Consider the following 23,649-nt stretch of genomic DNA (forward strand, 5'->3'; position numbering starts at 1 on the left):
AAGCCTGGAAATACTTTTGTCACAATCCTTGTGATTCTCCTTTGGGAAAAGGCTAAAAGGACTCAGGTGGAAAGGTTAAACTCAACCTGTGACCCTATGGCTCAGGGAAAATAAAAAGGTGTGTCTGGCCAGCTGCTGACCTGTTTGCCCGTTGATGGTGTTTCCAACGATCAATTTGCCTGTGAAGCAAACTGAAGGAAATGGGGCTTGAGTATTTTTCCTTCATCAGAACACCTGCTGACATAGTTTAAATGTAAGGAAGAGATACCTGTTCATATCCTCACAGCACAACCGAATTAAGGAGCTAAAGTAAAAGCTATCAGTATGTAGAAAAATTATTCATTTAGCTTCCATAATGTCATTATAATAAAATGTAAATACATCTGGAAGATTTCCTGTGAACTTTAACCTCTCTCTTTCTAGCAGAGATACCTGCAGCATGCAATCATTTACAATCTTCAGTTAATAATTACTTTTTAGATTTAGGTCATTAATACAAAAATAATTATCAGTAGACGAGACTTAGATTTAGAGACTTTATTTGCCATTTCTGACACAGATTACAGTTCAGTTTTTTCAGTTGATCATGTAAATAGTCTTGTTTGTACAGTAGCAGTGGCATGAAAATAAATATACATAAAAAATACAAAACAGAAACTTAACGCTTCCAAATATGGAAGAAAATGATCTAGAGCTGTGTGCTGCCTTGTTTTTTAGTATGATTATTTTCAGCAGGCTTTAAAATTCTTTTCTGGGGATGCAGAAACCTGAAATATGGAGATTTAAAAAAATGGAGTAAAGATATCATGAGTAATCCGTGCTCAGGTGAAAAGCCTCTCTTAATAATGACTATCAGAGCATAAAGTTGCCTTACACTTTTGATAAAAAGAGATAAAATATTTAATTATTTCAGTGTTAACAATATTTTATTGCACTTTCCAGAACCATCTTATGCAGGAGGCCCGAGGCTCAACAACGCCAGTGCCTACTCCACCCAGCGGGTTCCTCACAGAGTTCATTAAGCTTTTTTCTTTTAATGATATCTTTCTAGAAAAAGGAACCAACAGGTTTAGGGGGAAGAGATATGTAGATACATTATACACGGATCAGGCCGCCTTGGACAGGCACAAGACATTCACAGTTCTTCTCTACATGATGCATAAATACACAGACATTTGTGATCATAGACTCTACAGTTTGTCTGGAGTGTTTGCAATAAAACAGCAATCACTTTTAAGTTAAAATAAGATTGATATACAGTATCCATGTGCTATCATTGATGTGGGGCTGTTATTGCTGGTTGAACTCTTCCTTAGTCCTTTGTAAAGTTTGCAAACAGCCGATATAAACTAATGTAGTCGCTAGATGAAGATGACAAGGAAGTGAAAACCCAAAAATAAATTATATTGCTTTGGATGAAATAAATCTACTTGGATATTTTGATACACTAATCGACATTTAGAAATTATTCATAATCTAGTAAACAGTGAATGTTTGTGGTTAATAAAATATATGTAACTTCTTTTCTTTTTCTACACAGTACAATAAAAGTTCAGTTCATGAGGACAAACGGGTCAAAAATAAAGTCTTAATGAGTCTGTTTGGTCCAAGAAGTACTAGCAGGTGCGTAATATCGAGATACTGTCGTTTCTTTTTTGTTCAGAGCAGAGATATGAAGCTAAATAAGAGATATACAGCTGTCTAATCCAAAGTTTCTGATGCTTCAAGCAAAATAAGCTTTACTTTTCGTGACCCTTGTTTCCTCGAGTGCAATTGAGCATTCACATGAAGACAAAACACAGTGTGAACATTAAGAAAAACGCAGAGCTTGGACATATGTAGAAATGAAATGAAGGCATCACCTTTAAACGGCTAGCGTTCTCGTCAAAAGTCCAAACAAAAGAAACTGCCTCGATGTTTTTGCTTTTTCCGATAAAGCTGGCTCTGCTGTTGTCGTCCGAACTGCCTTTTGAACTTCAGGCACTTCTCTTCATGTCACTTCACCGGAGCCATCAGAGATGTTTTAGGGCCATGACGTGCATCCATACATGGCACATATGTATTGCAGTTTGATGCCCTACAGACAGGCAGAAGTCTGTAGGGCCAGCTGTGTTGTAACATGAGAGTCCTCCATCTGTACACTGGTCATGCACAAGCTAACTCAAGATCTGACCCTCATCCCTCAGTGTTCTTGTCAGTTAGATCCTCTTATAACGTCCTCCTAGACAAGCCGCTCCAGTTTGGTCCATGTGTCAAAGCAACACAGTCTGGCGCTTTTGTCCCGTTTCCTGCTCATTCTCAGGACAGACAGGAAGAAATGTTGGCGATCACATGAAGGAGTGTTCGGCTGGAGGCCCGTAAGAGAAGCCAGGAAAGGCTCCGGCTGCTTCCTTGACGCTGCTGGTCACAGTCAGCGTGTCTGTGCAAAGAGAGGAGGACACTGGCAGGTGGGTGAACTCGGGGTCAAAGTGTCGCAGGTCCGTGGGACCAGACTGTAACACAAAGATGGGGAAGACGTTAGAAAAATTGCATGTATAATAATGAATTTGCCACTGATATCAGGGTGTTTCATAGCATAAGCACAATGTCCACATTCACTAGATGTATGACTTTCCTTCTATTTCTGACTATTCCATTAACAAAAAGGCTTTGGATTTCCAGCAGATGTCAATAAAGCAGACGCAGTAATATTGTAAATATTGTGTAACTGTTCTTTTTAATGCTTTTGTACAGTTATGGTTAAAGCCGCTCATGCACTTCCAATTAATATTGCATTAATGTAGTTCGCTATAATCGTGAAGTGAAACATGAAAGTGATACTGTGATAGCCTTGTTCTGGGACAACACATCATTCTGATTAAATTATAATGAGTAATACATACCACTGATGGAACAAATGGAGGTGTGATCTTCTTGGCCATCAGGTCCTCCCAGTTGATTGGAGAGAAGAACGAATGGTACTTCAGTTCAAGCTGAAGGAAAAAAGAGAAACTGGATGAGCACAGTGATGGAAAACAAGTGTCACAATCTGTTACAGTCCTGTATGTTAGCCATTCCCAGACTTGAGAGGTCTGTGGCACATTTCAATATGTGAAAATCCTTTTTGGACCACCCAAAACTTTAATAACAGCTTCGATCATCACGCAAGCCTAAGATCAAGTATTTCCTTGTTTTGTGCTTGATTTTGGACGAGTTCGGGTTCAAAAGTAGATCAGAAAATGAGGAATGATTGTGTAATTATTTTAATTCCAACTCTTTCTTTTGACTTGTTCTATTTCTTTCAAAAATGCAAACCCTTAACTGCAACTTTATACTAAATTATACTGTTGAAGATTAATGTTTTTAATTTACAGCAGGTGACTTCTTGCAGCCCAGTTGCAGTACTTGCAAAGGCCACTAGGGGACTGCAACCCACAGTCTGAGAATCAGGGCTCTATGTGATGTGTGCACTTACAAAGTCATCCTTTCCTCCCAGCCTCTTGGTGCGGTCCTTCTGCAAAAGCCCCTCGAGCAGGTCCCTGCCTGCATTCGACACGTTGGGCTTGAGCACCGGAGCCTTGTGCAGGATGTTACTGTACATCTCAGCCGTGTTGCGACTGTAGAATGGAGGCTGTTTCAAAAAAAAGAAAGGAGTTGTGTTAATCTTGTATAAACAATCAGGAGATCTAAAAAGGCATAAAGTCACCGGTTTCCACTTACAAGTCCATAGAGCATTTCATAGAGCACCGATCCCAGGCACCACCAGTCGACAGTGCGGTCATACGCCTGCTTCTGGAGAACCTCAGGAGCCAAATACTGAGAAAAAAAAAACAGAGAAAAGTTCAATGCAAGTCCAACATTATTCCTCAGAAGTCGTACTGAGGTCATACTAATGATGAACAAATGTCTAAAGATGTATCTTTTACCTCAGGCGTCCCACAGAAGGTTGTCGTGGTACCGTTGGGCTCAAGGCCTTCTTTGCAGAGGCCAAAGTCTGTTAGGACAATGTGTCCCTGTGAGTCTAGCAGGATGTTCTCTGGCTTCAGGTCCCTGTCAAAAACAAGACAAAGAAATGTTTACTCTAAATGCATCAGGGCACAGGTTTACAGATGTCCACTAGGGGGAGCTGTGGCATCACTCTTTACCTGTACACTATGTGCAGAGAGTGGAGGTAGCCAAGTGCACTTGCAATTTCAGCAGCGTAGAACCTGGCTCTGGGCTCCAGGAAGATTCTCTCTCTCTGGAGATGGTAGAACAGCTGGAGTAGAAAAAAGCAAACATCTGTCAGCATCTGTTTCAAACAAGGTTATATATTCTGTCCTCATTCTGCCGTACTGTGGCTTACCTCTCCACCGTTGACGTAGTCCAGCACAAAGTACAGCTTGTCAGTAGTCTGGAAGGAGTAGTGCAGCCCCACCAGGAAGGGATGCTTGATGTTCTTCATCAGCACACTGCGCTCAGCCATGATATGCTTTTGCTGGAGGAGAGAAGATGGATTATAACATGCCGTTTTCATTGCATTTCACATTACCAGCCGAGAGAAAATAGATAGAGGAGGGGTCCTACCTCTTTCTTCTTCAGGATGATTTTCTTCTGTAACACTTTGACAGCGTAGTACTTGGTGGTCTCCTTGTGCCGAGCCAGTAAAACCTGTTTGCCATCAAACATTTGCATTAGTAATGTAGTCGCAGAGATGACCTATATGTGTGGAGGAGAGCAGTTACATAAAAGGCTGCACGCAAGGACAGACTCACCTTTCCAAAGCTGCCTTTTCCAATGATTCTAAGGTAGTCAAAATCACAAGGTTTGATCCTAAAGAAGAGAAAAAGATAGAAAATTTCATTTATAATTTGTTCTCATTTATGTTTGTCAAAATTGTGGCATAGAGATTTCTTTGAAGTATACTTACTGAGTGTCCTCAGCCAGTGAACTTTGAGAATTTAGGCACATCTGAAAGATACAACACGGGGAAGATCACAACAGTGCCACATTTTACAGATAAAATGAGTCAGACTGTGATGAAAGTAAATAGTTTCTGCTTACATCACTATCAGGAAGTTCATTTTCGACCTCCTCATTCTGATTCTCATCAATCTTCAGGAAGTTGTTAACTTCGACACTGAAAACAGAGAGACAAAGACTCATTCATACGGAGGATTCTGACTTCACCTGGTTTTTATTCAGCACAGATGATTGGATTTGAGATTTCTTAAGAGGTTTCTGAAACTGAGAAGCTGAATGGATGTCCTCTGCGTGGGTGCGACTCCAATGACTGTCTGAAACTTCCAGACAGGTCAAGTTCACCAAGGCTTGTCAAAGCTCAACCTGTCTGAGAAAACCTTAAGCTGCTGATCCGCAACGACAGGGTTCAGCCTGCTCTGCAGGACTCAGGGGTCCAGCTCAGATGCCCTCCTGGAGCATCTGGAGAGGTCAGATGCAACACCTGGGGTTTTTTTTGTCTTTTTCCCACCCCACCCCACTCTGACCTGTGTCACGGGCCAAGCCATGTATCATGTAATAATTGAATTACAGGTTTATCCTTGTCAAGGGAACACAGGGGATTTGCTTGAGAGGTGATTATGCAGTGGTGAGATTGTTAGCAAGCCTGTCATGAAAGAACTATTCTTAACTTGGCTTCTTGGACCCAGATTATGCTTTTAACAGAATGTCCTGCTAAACCCAGGTGGCTGATTGGATTGGTCGGGACCTGTGCGCACTAATCATGAATGGGATAGCAGTTAGAAATAAACACTAGAAGCTGAAATCCAGGAAGTAACTGGAGCCAAGAGAGATGTTCTTTGTGCCCTCACTTAAAGGTCAATTTTCAAAACCAAAAGCTTACACTTCCAACCATCTCTATTTGTTTATTTTATTTTAAAATGTGAATACTCACTGTTGGCAGATATGTGGAGTAGACACCAGCTTCTGGATGAAGTCATTCAGACCCATTTTTCTCTCCTTGATGAAAGCTGCAGAAAAAGAGGGAACCCCTTTATGTTAGTATGATCCAATCGTGAATCGTGATCCAAACAATTCTCTCTCATTAGAGAGAGAAAAAAAAAATCTGTGTTTGAGTCCTAATCCGCAATTTGTGAGTTTTAAATATCGCATTTCCAGTGTAGGCTTGCGTGTAGTGTGTATAGACCTCTTATGTTGCGGGCTTATAGGTTATGCAACCACTTGGGTCATGCATTTTCCATCACAAATCCTTATTACAACACAAATAACCCGATTTGACATATTTATTCAGATTTCCATACCGCTTTCGCTTATGTCCAGGTTTGAATTTTCCACCATTTAAATGCAGAACAAAATAAATAAAAAACAATCTTTTCAATTAATTAATTTACATCTGATTTTTATTACTAAAAATTATTTAAAAGACAGGCGTAATTTGTTGTAATTTACAGCTTGATTTAGTGATGGATATTTGGGTAGCGTTGTAAAAACAAGTGTCATTTTTTAGGCTCACCAGTGAGAACAGCTACAATTCCCCTCATTTTGCAGTAAGTTAGATCACATCCAGCTTCAGTCACGGCCATGTTCAGCGATAAATAAATATCCAAAAGTTTAAAAATATGAAGCAAAAAGATGCAGTGATATTTCCTCTGTGGTCCTGGTCCTCTAACCGTTAGCTACCGTTGGTTTTTTATGTGGCATCAAACGCGCAGACTGAACTCCAATCGTCCGCGCTCCGCTCTGAACTGCCGCTGCTCGAGCCAGCCAATGTAGCTTATAGGGGGACCACGTGGTATCAGGAGTTGACGCCCCGTTTTCGTCACCGTCGTCTCCACGGCAACAGTCTCGTGACGTCACGGGATTCCGCTGCAGCCATATTCTGCCTGCAGGAGGCGAGGTGGGGGGAATGACGAGAGAGCCCACCGCATAGGAGGAAGAGGAGGAGGTGGGTGAAAGCACCCCCTACCACACTCCCACCACCAGCACCTCCTCCTCCAACCCCCCCTCCTTATTTTCTCTCAATGGAAAATCTCCAAACTGGCTGTTAGCACCACAGGCACAAAAGGGATTATCGCCAGTTATTATGGAGAAGGAGAAGGAGAGGAAGAAGTGCAATCCCAGGAATGGTCTTGTGAAATCATGTGGCAGCAGCTCCCGTTTTCCCCCTGCTGCAACGCTTTCATCTTCTGAGGGTATGCAGAAATGTATGTCACGACTGCTGCATTTCACCCTCAGCCTGCAACAGCTGCAGTGCGTGATCCCAATAACCAACAAAAAGGTGATGAAGCCATAAAGTGCACAGGGGAAAAAAGAAGGAAAAATACTGCATGGCTGCAGACAGTCTTCTATTTAAAGCAAAGAAGTTTCCAGAAATCTCCCTGCTTCTCTCGTTCTAAGTAATTCACTCCAAGTAAAAAGTGTAGCCACGACCTTGCTCACGGCACACACATAAGGTTGGAGTTATGAAGGTGACTTTGCACGATAATTATATAAATTCAGAGAAATAACATTTGACATCATGATCATCTGAGCTTAAGCAGTGATGGGTCCAGCTATCACAGATGTGGTCCACTAACCCTGTTATATAATTACATAACCGTGCCATAATGCAGATGGGTATACACGGCCCAGCAAGGAAGGTGAGTGCATGCAAATTTTCCAGGAAGTGTTGACATTAATAGGTATCTGCTGATTGAAAGTGTCATTTAATCTCTCACTGAGTGATAGCAATGATGTTGCAATGCAAAACAGCATTTATTCAATGGCAGCAGGGCTTATGTTTGCAAAGCTGCACCTGAATGAGACTTCCAGAACAATGTCCTTTGGTCAGACAAGATCAAAGTGGAGATGTAAGGCACTAATGCACAGCACCATATTTGGTGAAAACAAAACACCTCATACAAGCTGTGGAGTATGGCGGTGGAGAGGTGATGATTTGGGCTTGTTTTAAAGCCACAGGACTTGGGAACCTTCCAGTCATCCAGTTGACCACAAACTCCTTGGAATACCAAAGTATTCTTGAGGCCATCTGTCTGTCAATTGAAACACGGATGAAATTGGATCATGCAACTGGGGAAAATCAAAACAAAATTAGTGAAAAAGAAAAGACTTAACGTGATGCAATGATCCCGTCAAAGTCCAGACCTTAATCTGACTGAAGTGCTGCAGTGGGAGCTGTGCATAAATGAATGCCTGCAGACCTCAATGAGCTGAAGTAGAGTGGGCTAAAATTCCTCCACAACAACGTGAGAGACTGATAAAGTCATACAGAAAAATGCAAATGTGCACTGTAGCTCCGGGCTTTGAATGGAAATGCATATGAGGCGGGCATTAAACGTTGTTGTTTTTAACCTGCCACTGCAAAGTCTGTGTGACGTCCGATTCCACCCACGTGAGAGTAAAAAGCGTAATTGTGCAGTGAATTCACAGTATGTGAGTGGGTGTAATGTGTGCAGGAAGCCCCTAACTAAACCGCACTGAGTATTTTCAGTACTGCGAACGTGTCTCATGAGGCCATCTCCTGTTGTATTGGTGTGTAAAAATGACTTTACTTCTACTTGAGTGACATTTCCAACGTGAGGAGTAGTTTACACTCTGGTACTGATTAACACCACGAGATGTAAGTCGTCATCGATGGTAGTCAAGCATATGAACCTTGGATCCAATCAGAATATAATTCGTGGCTTTTGAACTAATCATTGCTGTTAACACCAAAAACATCCCTTTCTCTTACCAAATGAAATAACCCTGAGATGTGTTAGCTCTCACAGGTTAATCTGCAAATTAGTATTTATTAGAAAATACTGATTAAATATCCTTTTTCAATTTCCTGCAGTCCAAGTGGACCACTTGGTTTTTTTATTATCAAAAAAATAACAACCTAAACCATCAAGCTTTCAGTTTTGAACAGTAAATATTGAGCATATTCACAGAAAATTGACTAAAACTATGATTTTATGATCAGAATTTAAAATTTTCCTTTGATTAACTGTTCACTTTATAGGCTGCTGACTTGTACTTCACTTTAAGACTAAGCGCTTACTTCCCCTCAGCTGTGATAAACATCTGTTTCGGTAAGATTAGGATTCATTCAGCTGAGATGTGTCAGTGGGAAACTCCTCTGTTTTTGTCCCTTTTGACAATGTGACAGTCATGCACCATTTAAAGGAAGTGAGACTCCTCAGGACCAGTTCATGTATTAAGAGAAAAGGGAAGTGGGGTGCTTTATTTGAAGGGGCCCAAATAGAAAGTAGCTCAGAGCCAGCTGGCAGTATGACAGATCAAACCCTGGATGGCTACCTAAGCAAACACACACAGCTCAGCTTCGGTTCTGTTTACACACAGAAACACAGTGGATCTGATTACGGGACACCAACACCTCTCCCTGGCTTGGAATGATGGGGTTCCCCTCCCCTCGTGTAGACTTTCTGTGAATTATTCAAGTATATTATTTCATCATCGCTCTGCAAGGATTCGTATGACCGAGTTTCTTTCTGTCTCTCCACCAGCGTTACCTTCTGTCACATGACAGATTAATCAGGTTTTATTTAGCACTTTCACACAGGCTGCCCTGCTTTCCATCACTCTGTCCAATCGTGTGATTGATGCTGAGCAGACAGGCAAAATTTCCACTCGCTGACAAGCAGTCGTGTGAGGCAACTGCCAGCCGTTCCACTAAAAGGCTTTCCAGCTCTCACGGGGTGGCATCGACGATAACTTCCCAGCCTCAGCGTGGTACTGCTTTTGTCAAATTGGCTTGTGCGCTGCATCAAACACCTGCCCCAGTTTGAGCCTCACATGAGACAAAATGAAACCAGATCTTTAGGGTAGAGGCCGAGTAGTAACTAAAACTCATTTAAAGGTACTCGAACGAAGGTAACTAAATAAAATATGACTTTGAGCATAACCTTTTTGAACTCTATTCTTAGTGCTTCGCAAAGAGATAAAAGGTGTAATTTCTTAAAGGTGCTGCATGTCAGAAAGTTATTTTGAGTGATATAACCATTCAGGCCCGTATCTGGTGTGGTGATCCTCTGTGTCATTCAGCTGACTTTCCAGAGATCAGGGCTGGAAGGTTAATTGAGTTTTTATTTAATTTGATGATTTTCACTTCCAGAAAACCTCAAATAATGGAGGTAATTCACCGGAACGTCATATGCTCCTTTTCCAGTCATAAGTCTGCAAAATCCTTCCTGCCCCACAAATCTGTATGTTCTCATTCCCAGCCCAACCCTCCCTCTCTCTCACTTTGTCACTCTCTCTTATTGGCACCTGCCTGACCTATGAGCCACCACCGATCCTCGGTGAGGCCTAGGTTGGTGCTGGCCATCCACCCGCCATCTTCTATCAAAAAATGTTGTCTAATTGTCTTTGAGTTTGTGGTCCTTGCTGATGAAAAGATGAATATTCTTTTGTATTTTCTTAGTTTTTTTCTCATATTGTAAACAGTGTTGCACTTTTGCCCCGCCTCTAAAAGCTCATAATCACTCTTTAGTTTAGTTGCAGCCAAGAAGACTAAAAGAGAGCCTTCAGTCAATAAGATCATGAGGAATGAAAACGCAAGCTTTCTGTAGCTGAAGGCTTATAATGGTTGCCTTTGTCTCCGGATTGCTCAAGCGCTCTCATCCAGTGCACTTGCAGAGGCTATCATACAGGTCACACAAGACACAAAGTTTGGTGTTGCCAAGGAGACCTATTCACCTCCATCTATAGACTTCCCATGTTGATAGTCGGTCAGCAGGGACGGGCTATTGTTCTTGCAAAATGGATTTTGCAGTCAAAAACCCTCCTTAGAACTAAGAAGTCATTGTTGAGTTCCTTAAATGCATGAAAAGACTTTAAAGTTCATATCCAATTGTGTTGAATAATCCAGATCACAGTATTTTAGCTTGTGCTGAGGTCTCAAAATAAAGCTCTTGCAAACAGCTTCTGTAAAGTTATATATATTCAGATTAAACATCTCAGAACATCAAAGGAAGTGTGAGTATCGGTGAGTTCAGGGGACACATTTAGTCCAGTTATTTCAGAAATAAGAGCAGGACTGTAAGAACTGAAGTCGAACAAAGCTAAAAAGCTGGAAATATGACATTAGATGAGAGTTTCAGGGAGTTTCATGGATAAAGGAGAAACTGTGTGTAGTTTTCTGTATCCTGACAGATGAGTAGTTAAAATAGTCAAAAAGGAAGTGAACCCGAGACAGGCTTGGAGTTCGAGACGCTAATAGAACAAAGGGTAACTCAGAAAGTCCTTGTTTCACTCTTACAGTTACATCTGACTGACAATTCAAGACCTCAGAGCTTCTAAACTATGTAAATATTTGTGAATATCGTGTCATTTAAAGAAATTTAAACCATCACAAAACATGGGATATTTTCCATCCACATGTTTGCAGTAGTCTCCAAGGATTCTGCCTTTTAAACAGCTAAATTTAAAGTTATTATTGTGTCAATGCAAGATAAAATGTAAATATAATTATGACCCACTGAGTTAACATACTTGTGTTGAATAAAAATTGCAGTACATTTAAGCCTCTACATTGGAAACATTTTTCTGTTTTGAATATATCTCTGAATTTTTGAAATGTTGTACGAGCCAAACAAGCAAACAAACATCAATCAGTCCAGAAAATCATTAAAAATATATTTCAGTGCTTCAAATATAATAGTAAGGTTCAACCTGGACTCTCGGCTGGCTGCTTACTACCAGAGTAGTGGGTAGGAGGCAGCAGAAGGTGGATGAATGAGTCATAGAGGCAAACAGGTCCTTGGTGACCACCCATAGCGCTGGCAGGAAGGCTAATGAGGATGGAGAACCCAAATTACAATCGCTGACCAGCTCTGAAGAGCAATCATGGCCTTGTGTTATTCACACCCACGCAGTCATGGCAGCCTTGGCACTCAGTTGAAAACAGATCTCTGCTAAAATCTCTTCTCTCCTCCTCCAGTTCCTCTTTTCTGTGTCATCTGCATCATTCTGGCACCTAGTATTACTCACACAGAGACCCGCAGAGAGCCAGACCGGAGGTGGTGGTCGAGCCCGACTGCGTCGCAGTGCAGCCCCCGGGCCCCTGCGAGTGGGAGCAGATTTTGGCTGATAAATCTGGAGTTAGAATTACTCGCTCTTTGTTTCGCGTTTGAATTCCCGGGCAGTAGATGAGAAGTGTTTTTTATTTTTCTACCCTCCACGGGGGATTAGACAGCTGCTCATGCGCCTGCTTCATCAGTTAAAAAAGAGAAATGTTTGCTCTCTTTTGCGATGACTCAGACACACAAACTGTTCCATAATACATTACTTTAATTTGCTGCCAAGCAAGTAGGAAGATCCAGCCTATTTGGAGCTGCAAAGCCTCTATTAATTTCCATAATGTGACTGCGGTTATTGCTGTAATTACTATAATGATAGCAGAAAGACTTTTTTCATTATGTTCTCTCTTCTAACATGTGTTTTCTCACATGTTAGAAACTCAATTTAGAAAGAAAAAAAGGAAGCAGACAGAAATAAAGACCCAGGAGCCATTTTCATTCAGACCACCAGACTGTCATTCACTAACTACAGCATCTGTGTGAGCCAAACATCATGAATCAGTGGCTGGTGGTGACTTCCGTTACTGTACGCAGTTCCCTTTTCTCTGTTTTTGCCCTGGATCATAATAATATGAAACATATTTCATATAAAAAGCAGCCACGTTTCTAAAGAAGCTCTCAGCTCAGTTTGGCCAGTGAAGGGTAACGTCTCTAGGATACCCCAGAAACAAATAAAGCTTACTCACTGCCGTGGTATTCATTTGATCCAGTTTATGATCAGTGGTTTATGGCTTTGTAAGTCTACTCATGAGGTCAGTTATTCATTTGGAAGATATCTAGTGGAAATCAATCGAATCCTCGATGAAACCAAAGCAATTAATTAAGTGAGTGAAGTGATTTAGATGGTGACGTTGGTCAGCGTCAGGCATTTGAAATGGTGCCAAGACATGGATAATCTGAAAACAGTGTCTGTGTGACTGCATATGTTTGCTTTACAAATTTACTGAGCAGCTGACATTAAAGGACTTTCCAGATGAACTTGCATGTAGGCAAACTAAAGCTTGATTGGTTTTATTTATTCAACAGAACAATTTTCAGTTACCTAAGAGCTTCTTTAAGATCAATCCAGTCTGCTCTAAGCCTCCTAAAGATGCCTTTATATCAAACAAATTCTCATTGAGATGATCGAAACCACAAAGAGGGAAGTAAAAATTAGTGGCAGGCTGTACAATACTTATTTTTTTTACCAAAATACCAAACAGAGTTGTTCCGTATGTTAAAAAGATTTTCAGATTAACCATCAGGCAACGACAAAGCAGGTTGGATGAGTTTAGGGAACACAGTGCTGTCATTAAAGAGATAAGAGCAGGACCGTCTAAGTCTTTAGACGACTGATCTTAGCTGAAAGTTGGAAATTAAATTACACTGACATTAGATGAGAGCTTCAGGGAGTTTTATGGATGCAGGTAAAACCAGATGGTTTTCAATTATGTGACAGCTACTTAAAGACTGATCCAATTACCTGCTCTAACTCTGCTAAAGATGCCTGTAAATCAAGCAAATTCTCACAGAGCCGATCTAAAGCACACCGAGGGAAGTAAAATTTAGTGTCTGGCTTTGAAAATGGTTTTCAAAACACTATTAAATAGTTTGCACCCCGCTGCTTTAAAATGCCGTTTGAAGTAGTGAGAATAGCATTATTCTAATATGTGACCCCTTCACTGTGTCCAAACAGCAAGCCTTTCTGAAGACGATGACAAAGTCATAGAGAGCCCAGTAGTAACTGGTTGTGTTTCTGCGACTAAAGAAACTGTGTGCCGTGACACAATGACACACTGCACTACAACTCAAAGCTGACTGTCTGACCCCACGAGATAAATTATGCTGGACGATCGTTTGAATGTTTAAGAAAACAACGAGCATCCTCCTGGTCACACTCCTGACCCGTTACACCTTCTTCTCCCTCTGGATTGGACCCTGTGGATTCTTTTATTGAAAACTCAAGGTTGTAGTCTGATTCTCAGCTCTGAGAGAGTTTCAATCTCTTATAGGGACCATTTTTGGTCACATCTGGAACATCCAGGTTTTATAACAATGGAAGCTTTGAGAAAATATCTGTATTGAATATTCTGTCCTGCTAGGTTCTTTCCAGATGTAACAAATGGTGCCTAACAGCAGCTTTGAAGCACACCTGTTAACACAATACATCTCATTTGTTTAGCTTGAACACAAACCAAAGGGGGATTTCCTGGACTGTATATTTTTTTATGATAGTGATGTCATAGTCATAAATTTCATGTCTCTTGTCTTCATGTTGTTGCAGATAAACAACAAGTTGAGGTTTTCTGTATGATGTGAGATCATAACTTACATTTTTATAGTTTGCTTTTGCGTTGATTAAACAGAGAAATGTAGTGTGTTATTGAGGGAGCTTTAGAGGCGCTTACAGGCAGATTTTATTACCTTTTGCCAGAGGCCTTCTGTCTCCTCTTTTTCTAGTCTTTATGCCAAACTAAACTAACCATCTGCCGCTTGCAGCTTCTTACATTACATCCAACTCTTAGGGGAAAAAAAGGGTCTATTTTCTTATCCCTTTAAGGTTTAATAACTGTGTGGGCCCCAAACTGTTTTTCAGGCTATCACAAAACACCTGAATCATCTGATCCTTGGTCCGAGTTACAAAACCAAGGCCCAGCAGCAGCTTTTATCCTCTCAGGTGACAAATGAGATGAGATGTACGGCTGTTGCAGAGAGAAGGTGAGAGACTCTGATGTGGGCATCGTGAAAATAAACCAGATAATGTGCGAAGTTATACAGAAGAGTGCTATACAGTGTCTTTGAATTGTTCATCTAATATCTTATGTAACTAGAGACCGTGACGTCAAAGCACTCCGAGGGAATGATAAAGGAGCAGAGATACGACGACTTAATAAGGAGTCAAAAAAGATAGAACGGTGATTGAAAAAGCAGGGAGGACAGTATTTAGATGACTGAGCTGTAAAAGTTGCTTGTCTCATGGTGCATCCCCCCCCTCTCTCTGCTGTGCTGCTGAGAGACTGCACATTTTTCCCCAGATACTCTGAGACAGTGAATTAAAGGAGCACCTACCTATGAAGGATTTCTTGCCGGTCTTCATGTCCTCCTAAGTGTTTGATTAGATGTGATATCAGGAGAGAGTCTCTGATGAATGGCTGTCTGTCTGCTGCAGAGCGCCCAGGTGATTGAGAGAGATGCAGTGCTCCTGTAAATATTCCTCCCTCTCCGTATCTGTCTACTTATCAACGGCTCCCACTGCAGCTGTGCTCACAAAAGTCATTGATTCACAGACAAATAACTTTCAGCGCTGCACTTCCCTCTTCTCTCTGCCTCTTGTGCTGTTTCTTCCTCTTATCGCACAGCCTGCAAACAGCTGTAACCAAAGATCTGTGACGCACCTTCCTTTCCTCTCCCTCTACACGCATCCCCAACTCTAACCTCACCTCCTCCACCCTCGGCTGTTCTTTTATCTACCTGAAGAGCATCGAACAACACAAAGGCAGGTGTCTGGTTACAGCTCCCGTGAGGACGGGAGTCCCGCCGGAGGGGAAACCAGTCTCCATGACATGGGAACCACCTGAGGAATACAGAGCGAGGACAGAGAGGGGTTTAAACTTGCTTTTAATTGGCCACCACTGCAGGAGTGATGTATTCACTCCCCATCAGCCTCCTCTGCCTCTGTCACTTACTGCCTCTCAGGATTTTGGGGGATAAAAAGACCTGGTTAGTCACACTGACAGCCATGATTGTTTTGTTAGCCTTGAGCTCTAGGTTATCATCACAAACAATGAGTGCTGTGTGGTGAGGAGTGAAGCATGTGGGGGTTGAGATACAGCAGCAACAACAGCATCACTGATGAGTAACACTGTTTCTCTGTCAGTAAAGTGCTGCGGTGAATTATGATTTGCTTTGGGAGGAGTGAGCTGCAGTCATACTGTAATAAATTTACACTCAACAAATCTCTTACTTTGGATCATTTAAGAAAGCGTTGCAGTTCAGTGAGCGTAACTGCTGCTAATTTTAAAAAACAAACAAACATCATGATAGAAATATGAGTACTAACAAACTAAAGTTGGTTTTAGCTTAAGGTGATCACATTCTGGTGAGCTAAAGAAGGTAATGGAAGAGTAAGAAAATGAAGAAGTGTGGTTTTATTAGTGTCTTTATGTGCCTGGATCCAATTCTATGTATTCAAACGAGTCCTGCTAAGATTAGATTATGTTTCAGTTCGACCTGCAGTATCAAAATGCAAAATGCAAAGTACAAGACAGAAGTAAACCCATATGGAAAAGATATATATAAATCTTAAAAAGTTTTTATCTGTCTTGTATGAAACTTGTATGAAAAGCATACAAGAGTGAAAACACATATAAGATCCCTTGAAAAATGATATAATGAAACTTGTATGTTTTGTATACTTACTAAAAAAAAATATGAAAGTAATGAGAAAGTGGCCACGTTCATGAGTAAATGATATATGTTTTTACTATTTCTTTTCCATATGGGAATACACGTGGGTGAAAAAATAAAGTAAAAAACTTGCACTGTGTGTCTCCTAAACTCTCCTAGATGGATGAAATGGTATAATTCCCAAAACACACTGATTTGTTTGAATCTTGTCTGAGATGCTTTGGGAAAATCCTGCAAAGGTGCCAACAAACAAATGGGCGACTGTAAAGGTCACGGCATATCATTTGATTCTCATTAAGAACATCAACCGACATTGTGTTGTCTCTTCTCATTTTCTGACCACTGTTTTCGTTTTACTTAAAAAAAAAATGTATTTTTCAGTATAACATACATGACAAACACGCGTGTATGCAGTTAACATATCACTATAAACAGGTTCCTTAAACTTACAGCTCAGGAGCTCAGTTAACAAACAAGCTTATGAACACAGTGATTCTCTTGTTTCGTAAGACTAAGGAGGCCCCAGGGGGTTAATTTGTCACCTGTTTCTAGAAGCTACTTTGAATGGAGCTGCAGACCTGGGACTTACAGATAGTTGGTCACAAATACAAAGAGACCTGGAGGTTAACCTACTTGTGACTTTTTTCTTGGGAGAAAAAATTGGCAAAAGTAAATTGATTCAGGATGAACAACAGCCAGACATCAGTTTCCTTTTGTATTTACATGCAGCTGATATTTCATCAGTGTGATCTCATATCTATTGATTCGTGTCAATGTGTAATAAAGCTGGAAGTTTTTCCAGTTTTATAGGGCACAGAAACCCACATTTGCCAGAAGGAGGGGTCGATGACAAAAGAGATGACAGTTCATGTTCCAGTGGAAATGATCATTTTTACATTTTCTTTGGTATTATTTGTACTTCTCTTCGATTTAAACACCAAAACTTCTCGGTTAGGTTAAATTTTAGGCAATAAAACTTCTTGGTTTGGTTTAAGGAAAGAAAAGTGTTGCAGACATTCAAGCACATTCGTTTCAGAGTGCTTGTGTTTGTCATGTGACAGCTGGTGCCTATGCTAATGAGTGAATACACTGCTTTGTTGTTGCTTTTTTACATTCTGCTGTGAGATTGGGCTGAAAATGTATTCAGGTGGAGTCCAGGGTACTGTAGCAGTGTTCTCCTGCAAAGAGATTTGACTGCAGCAAGTTGGAAGGAGCGCTAAGCTGGCTTAACCTGGAAAATACACGGTTTATCCTGTTAGTTATACGGTGCAGAGGAAGGAAAACTGTAATTATTATTAAGTGAGATTACTAGAGGTATGGAGAAAGAGCTTCTTCTCTCTGATTCTGACACAAAAATCCTCATGCATATCAAATGTTACTTTTTGATACCCCCTCTGAGAAACTGTCGAAACCTTCACAGTCAGGAGGCGGGAGCGTGACGACTGTGTGAAAACAATCTGCATCGCTGTTAAGAACCGCAACCGCCGTCCAAAAAACGAGGCTTAAATGAAGTTGCATATTTATTATGTGACACATTTCGCAGCTCGCTCATTCTGCCTCTAATGATACAGAACAGAAAGCATCTGATGCACAGATTCGTGCCCTGTTGCTGAACTCGACTTCACGCAAACAAAAACTTCACCCACCACCAGCTGATGAGCGACATTTAAATTTCAAAGCCATGAGAGGTCGGAGAAAGTTTACAAATGTTTGCATTCAAATTATGCTCAAAAGAGAGAAGTGAGCTTTGCCTGACTCGTTTTATATCCACCGCCCTCTGCTCGAATGAATGCACTTTGCCAACAAACATATTTTCTCAGCCTGCTCATCACCTCCACAACATAGTTCACAGGGAAAGTGAAAATAAATACAGACTGGTATCATGTAGCTTGAGAAAAGGCCACGTGGATGGTTTCTTTGAAGACAAAGTCTCAGCCTGAATGCTTCATGATAATAAGTCTGAAATCGAGAATCATCACCAACACAGCGATTTGTGACTGGACAGATTCGCGTGTAATTTCTATTAGGGCAGAGTGTGAGCAGAGGAAGCATAACGATATGAGTCAGTGAAGGAAAAGGCTGATTATGTGGCTGGATGTCAGACATGTGACTGTTTGTCACGGACAATCTTTGCTTTCATTGTCGAGGAGTCAAGTGTTTCACCAATGAGGAAAACAAAAGGTTGTTGTTTACTTGACTTTTCCAGAAAGACAGTATGATTTTCTGTTTTTGCTTGACTGGAAAACTCCATCAACACGGTCAAGTGTTTTTAATGGTTTTGTGGATTTGTGGGTTGTGGCATGGTTGGCAGTGCTGTCACAGTAAGAAGGTCTGGGAGTTGAACCCTCCAGCTGGTTATGAGGAGTCTCTCCCTGTGCCTGCGAGGGCTCTCCGCAGGGGCTCCAGCTTCCTCCCACAGTCCAAAGCTATCCAAGTTAGGTTAACTGGTGATTCTAGATTGGCTGTGGGTGTGAATGTGAGTGTGAATGGCTCTCAGTCTCTCTGTGTTAGCCTTGTGAGAGACTGGTGACGTGTGCAAGGCCTGCGCCCTATGACACCTAAGATAAGCTCCAGCCCCTCCCCAACCCCTGAGCGGAAAGAAAATGGATTTGTTTAGTACTATACAACAGCAGCCCTGTGTATCCAAAGCAAATTTACCTCTTATCATGTCTTAACTGTGACGCACTTTGTGAATTGAGGTTATTTGCTGGTACTAAGATAAAATCTGCATGAGAAATGTACACAGTAATGCGGGTCCTTAAAATGTCTTTGGTAAACATTTAGTGATACAGCAAGGCTTTAAAGACTAGCTGTAATCCTCTGCTATCAGAATATATGATTTGAGGTTTTGAGTTTTTAAAAATCAGAGAACAAATACATAAATATTAAACAAATGGACTAAATACATACAAAAATGTGCTTTGTTTTTCTTTAAAAGACAAAGTTGGGGTTACTTTTCAAACTTCACACGTTTAAAAGTAATGACATTTCAGAAAACATACATAAGGAAAATAATTGGTTAACATCACATTTAGCCTACTGAATTGTTATTTTACAAGATGGGAAACAAGGAAGAGTTGGCTTGGAACTATCACAAAGTTAAAAACAATCCCTGCTAGTCAACTCTTTTTTTTTCTCTTGTTTGCTTCCATGTTTTCGAGAGGTTCAGTCAGTCTTGTCATCATTGGCATCACAAGGGATTTAGGATATATCTAGATGCACAGAAAAATCTCTCCATCCACATGGAGATACAAAAACGGATTAAAAGTGCTATCAAGAGCAACAAGTGGCGTTTTTATAATTATCAAAATCTAGAAGCAAATCTAAAACATCATTTAGGTGGGAGCAAAAAGCAAAAAAGGAAAGAAAACTCACTTTTCCCCAAAATACCCATGTGCATGTGGACAAAGCCTAAGAAAACAAGATATTACCTGTTTTGTAGAGACATTGCATTGGCAGCAGCAGAACAGCCTCCTGTTTCACAGAGCTAGGCTAACCGTTTCCCCATGTATACAGTCTTAACACTAAGCTAAGTTAGCCAGATTCATATTAGCTTCATAATTAACTGACAGGCATAAGTAAAATCAGATTTGTAATCTGCACAACGTTCATCTAATGTTAAATGTAATGCTGACTGATTAATATTTTGGCTTTTTACAAACAAATATTTAGAATTAGCTTGCACCAGGTCCTCAAGTGTTTTCTCTTTTCTTCTGTTTCATCTTCTTCTTTCAGCCCCAACCATTAGGGGTCTTTACTGTGGATCATCTGCCTCCATCTCACTGTAAACCTAGCATCAACTTCTGTTACACCAACCCTCTCCATGTCCTCCTTCACATAAATCTTCTCTTTGGTCTTCTTTCTTTCCTCATGCCTGGGAGCATCATCTTCAGCATCATTTGTCCAATATATCAACTGTCCCTCCTCTGCACATGTCCTTTTTAATATATATATATATATATATATATATATATATATATATATATATATATATATATATATATATACTGTAGACCAGGGGTGGGGAACTCCAGTCATAAATACCCATTGTCTAAAGCAGAGGTGGGGGAACTCCAGGCATCAAAGGCCGGTGTTCTGCAGGTTTTAGATATCACCCTGGGTCAAAACACCTGAATCACATTATTAGTTCATTGCCAGGCCTCTAGAGAGTTTCAAGACTTACTGATGAGGTAATGTCGCTATTTAAATCAGCTGTATTGGTTCAAGGACACATCTAAACCTGCAGGACACCAGCCTTTGAGGCCTGGAGTCCCCCCCACCCCTGCTTTAGACAATGGGTATTTATGAAACTATTATTATATTTTTATTTTGTGCGGGGTTTCCCAGGCTCATCTTATACCCAGAATCATTATTAACACATTGAAAACATTAAACATACATTGAAAGATAAATAAATATAAAGTTTCTTGCAGCCCTGATGTATGCTGCAAAGTCTCGGTTTCCTGCAGACCCTCAGCCACATTTGTCCTCCATTTTCCTGCTTCAGCAGTATCCTGCAGCTTCATGATCACCAAGTCGGCTGTGGATGAGACGGACGAGTCACGTGTGAGCAGGAGGTGAGGGATTGAGATCACTCTGTCTGTACAGTGGGTCACTCAGCGAGCAGTCCTGGCTCACCTGTTGCTATCTTTAATCTGATTAGCAGCTAGGTCATGCTAGGAGAAGCTCTGACATTAGTCTGCATTAGTGTGTGTGTGTGTATGTGAGTGTTAGTATGTTGGGCTGAGCTCCGTTGTTTTAAGAGTCACGGTAGGTTGTTTCCCATGAAAATTCAATCTGATACACGTGCCATACAAAGATCTGTGGAAAACAGAATCTTTGAAGAAGTGAAGCCTGAAGTCACTCTTGGTTAAAAAGCTACCCACGGGTAAGGGCGGATTTATACAGATACTCTCTAAACATGGAAGAGCTTATCAGTTGCTGCCACAAAAATAGAAACAGGCTGGGCTACTTTAGTCTTCTTAAGAACCGTGTGAGTCTAAAGTGTTGAGTCACACTTGGCATTGAAAGACAGGAATCAGGAAAGGTCCAATAAATAAATAAATCTTTGTCAGCTGGCCTTATGCATACCTCAGTTTGTCACAACAGGAAAAACACAGTGAAAATAATATCTTTTCGTGGAAAATCACAGTGTCAACTAAGTTTACAAAACGTATTAACTTCCACGTGAACCTGATATATTTGTATTTCAATATTTGTGTGCATTCAAGAGTTACAAGCCGGCAGTGATCACTGCTGCTTTAATGTAAAACAGAAGGAAACTGCTGTCCAAACCACAAATATTGCTCTTTTTGTTTAAATCAGCTGACATATCACATTTATACCCGGAGCTTTGCTGTGGGAAAAAAAATAGCTCGTGGCAACAGAGACAAAATCCTGTTCATTTTTTTTTTCTTTAGAAAAAAATTTGGATAATGAAAAATGTATAAAGACTAAAAATAAAGTAGAAACTAAAACTGTGGGTAAAATCACTTAAGTTACCTATAAGAAACATTTTAAAAAACTACACTTTTGCTTAAAACTTAATTACGAATGAATATCGTACGACTTACAAAATTAATTCGTTCCCGAGGGTCTATCGTAAGTCGAAGCACCCATCGCACCTCTTGAGTGAACGACAGGCTATAGGCTAATTGCTAACTGCAACAACAATACGTAGTGGAACAGTGAAGCGCAAGTACGAAAGCCAACGAACTCCAGGCCTCGAGGGTCGGTGTCGTACGGGTTTTAGATCTCACCCTGGGTCAACACACCTGAATCACATGATTAGTTCATTACCAGGCCTCTGGAGAACTTCATGACATGTTAAGGAGGTAATTTCGCCATTTAAATCAGCTGTGTTGGATCAAGGACACATCTAAAACCTGCAGGACACCGGCCCTCGAGGCCTGGAGTTCGACACCTGTGTTTTAAAGTCTTGCCTCTGACAAATAAACCACACATTTTAATGTGTGGGTAGCATTTCTGGATCATGTTCACATGTGGCTTCTTTACGTGATATGGGCACACTGAGCTGTGTTCACAGACTGTGTTTTCTGGAAGTGTTCCTGATCCCAAGCAGTGATTTCCATGACAAAATCATGCCTGTGTTGTATTGCAGTGATCTTTGGGCCCTGATCTGATAAACCTGCATGAAGAGATGCCTCACTAAGATGCTCTTTTCATGCTCAGTCATGTTACTGACCTGTTGCCAATTAACAAAATATTCCTCTGGATGTTTCTCTTTAGCAGATTTTACTTTTCCAGCCTTTGTTGCTCCTGTCCCAACTTTTTTGAGATGTATTTCTGCCATCAAATTCAAAATTTTATGAAATAGTAAAATATCTCAGTTGAAACATTTGATTTATTGTGAATAAAATCCAATGTTATGAGATCTGCCAATCATTGCATTCTGTTCTTAGGTACATTTTACACACTGGGTTTGTAATTTGAGGTGTCTAATTACCAGTGTTGGGACTAACGCGTTATTAAGTAACGCGTTACAGTAACTACGTTATTATTGTGGTAACGAGCACGGTAACTAGTTATTATGCCAAAATCAGGAACGCGTTACTCGTTACTGGGATTTAGAGAGGGTCGTTACTCGTTACTTCGTGTGGTGGCTATCGCGGAGCTTCCACAGATTCAGTAACATTAGCAAGTGGTGGAGGCCAGCAGGTGGATGAGGGAAAGGGACGCAGAAGGAAAAGAGACCCGAGGCGGCCGCCGGTCCAAGTGTGAACTGAACCTCAGGTAAGAAGTTATGACCTGCAGTCTCTCTGGGTCAGATATGAACCAAGTTTAGGTGGAGTTTATTTTCGTTATTCTGACTTTTTCCGTACTGCGTGCTAGCTAGCATGACGGAGTTTCTATACAGCTGGGTGGGTGCTATGAAGTTAATGATGTTGAACTTTATTTTGTTCATAAGTTATTAGAGTTGCCAACCGTCCCGCCTGGTATTCAGAGAAAATATTACGCGTTTCTTATTGAGGTGAAAAGGAACAGTTTGTCCCGTAATTCAGCTACAATGAAAAAGACACAAAGCTGGAGTTATTCTGTGTCTTTGCTGCACAGCTGCCTCTTCTTCTCTCATCCTCTCCCCCTCCCTCTCCCGTTTCTGCTTCAATCATGAAAACTGATCAATGATCAGCTGATCGGCTCTCTTGTTTGTTTATCGCTCACTTTGCGCCGAAAGAGAAAACCAGCAGCAGCAGCACGTTTAAGCTTGATCAGCTATTGTTAG

At 40.9% G+C, this 23,649-nt stretch overlaps 1 protein-coding gene across 1 annotated transcript; it reads right to left on the reverse strand.

Annotated features, from left to right (window-relative positions):
• Positions 1-522: 522 nt before the first annotated feature.
• LOC147303556 (serine/threonine-protein kinase Sgk1) lies at positions 523-6,693 on the reverse strand. The gene is made up of 13 exons (XM_086279570.1): positions 6,452-6,693; positions 5,873-5,948; positions 5,023-5,098; positions 4,889-4,929; positions 4,734-4,791; positions 4,546-4,629; positions 4,325-4,456; positions 4,125-4,237; positions 3,906-4,029; positions 3,700-3,795; positions 3,455-3,610; positions 2,883-2,972; positions 523-2,492 (listed from the first exon to the last, which is right to left on the reverse strand). Exons 1-13 carry the CDS (start codon positions 6,519-6,521, stop codon positions 2,328-2,330), a joined length of 1,281 nt encoding a protein of 426 aa, XP_086135696.1. The 5' UTR covers positions 6,522-6,693; the 3' UTR covers positions 523-2,327.
• Positions 6,694-23,649: the final 16,956 nt, after the last annotated feature.

This window comes from Aulonocara sp. 'chitande type north' Nkhata Bay, linkage group LG22 (assembly GCF_057382095.1).
Source record: "Aulonocara sp. 'chitande type north' Nkhata Bay isolate Kocher_YH1m ecotype deep benthic linkage group LG22, A_spYH_male_GT1.1, whole genome shotgun sequence".
NCBI lineage: Eukaryota > Metazoa > Chordata > Actinopteri > Cichliformes > Cichlidae > Aulonocara > Aulonocara sp. 'chitande type north' Nkhata Bay.

Excerpts from the sequence above, each read along its gene's own strand:
- LOC147303556 (XM_086279570.1), bottom strand. The coding sequence starts at position 6,521 with ATGGCCGTGACTGAAGCTGGATGTGATCTAACTTACTGCAAAATGAGG. Across the intron at positions 4,457-4,545 it reads TCATCCTGAAGAAGAAAGAG|CAAAAGCATATCATGGCTGA; the intron begins GTAGGACCCCTC and ends TCTCTCCTCCAG. Across the intron at positions 2,493-2,882 it reads CTCCATTTGTTCCATCAGTG|TCTGGTCCCACGGACCTGCG; the intron begins GTATGTATTACT and ends TTTGTGTTACAG.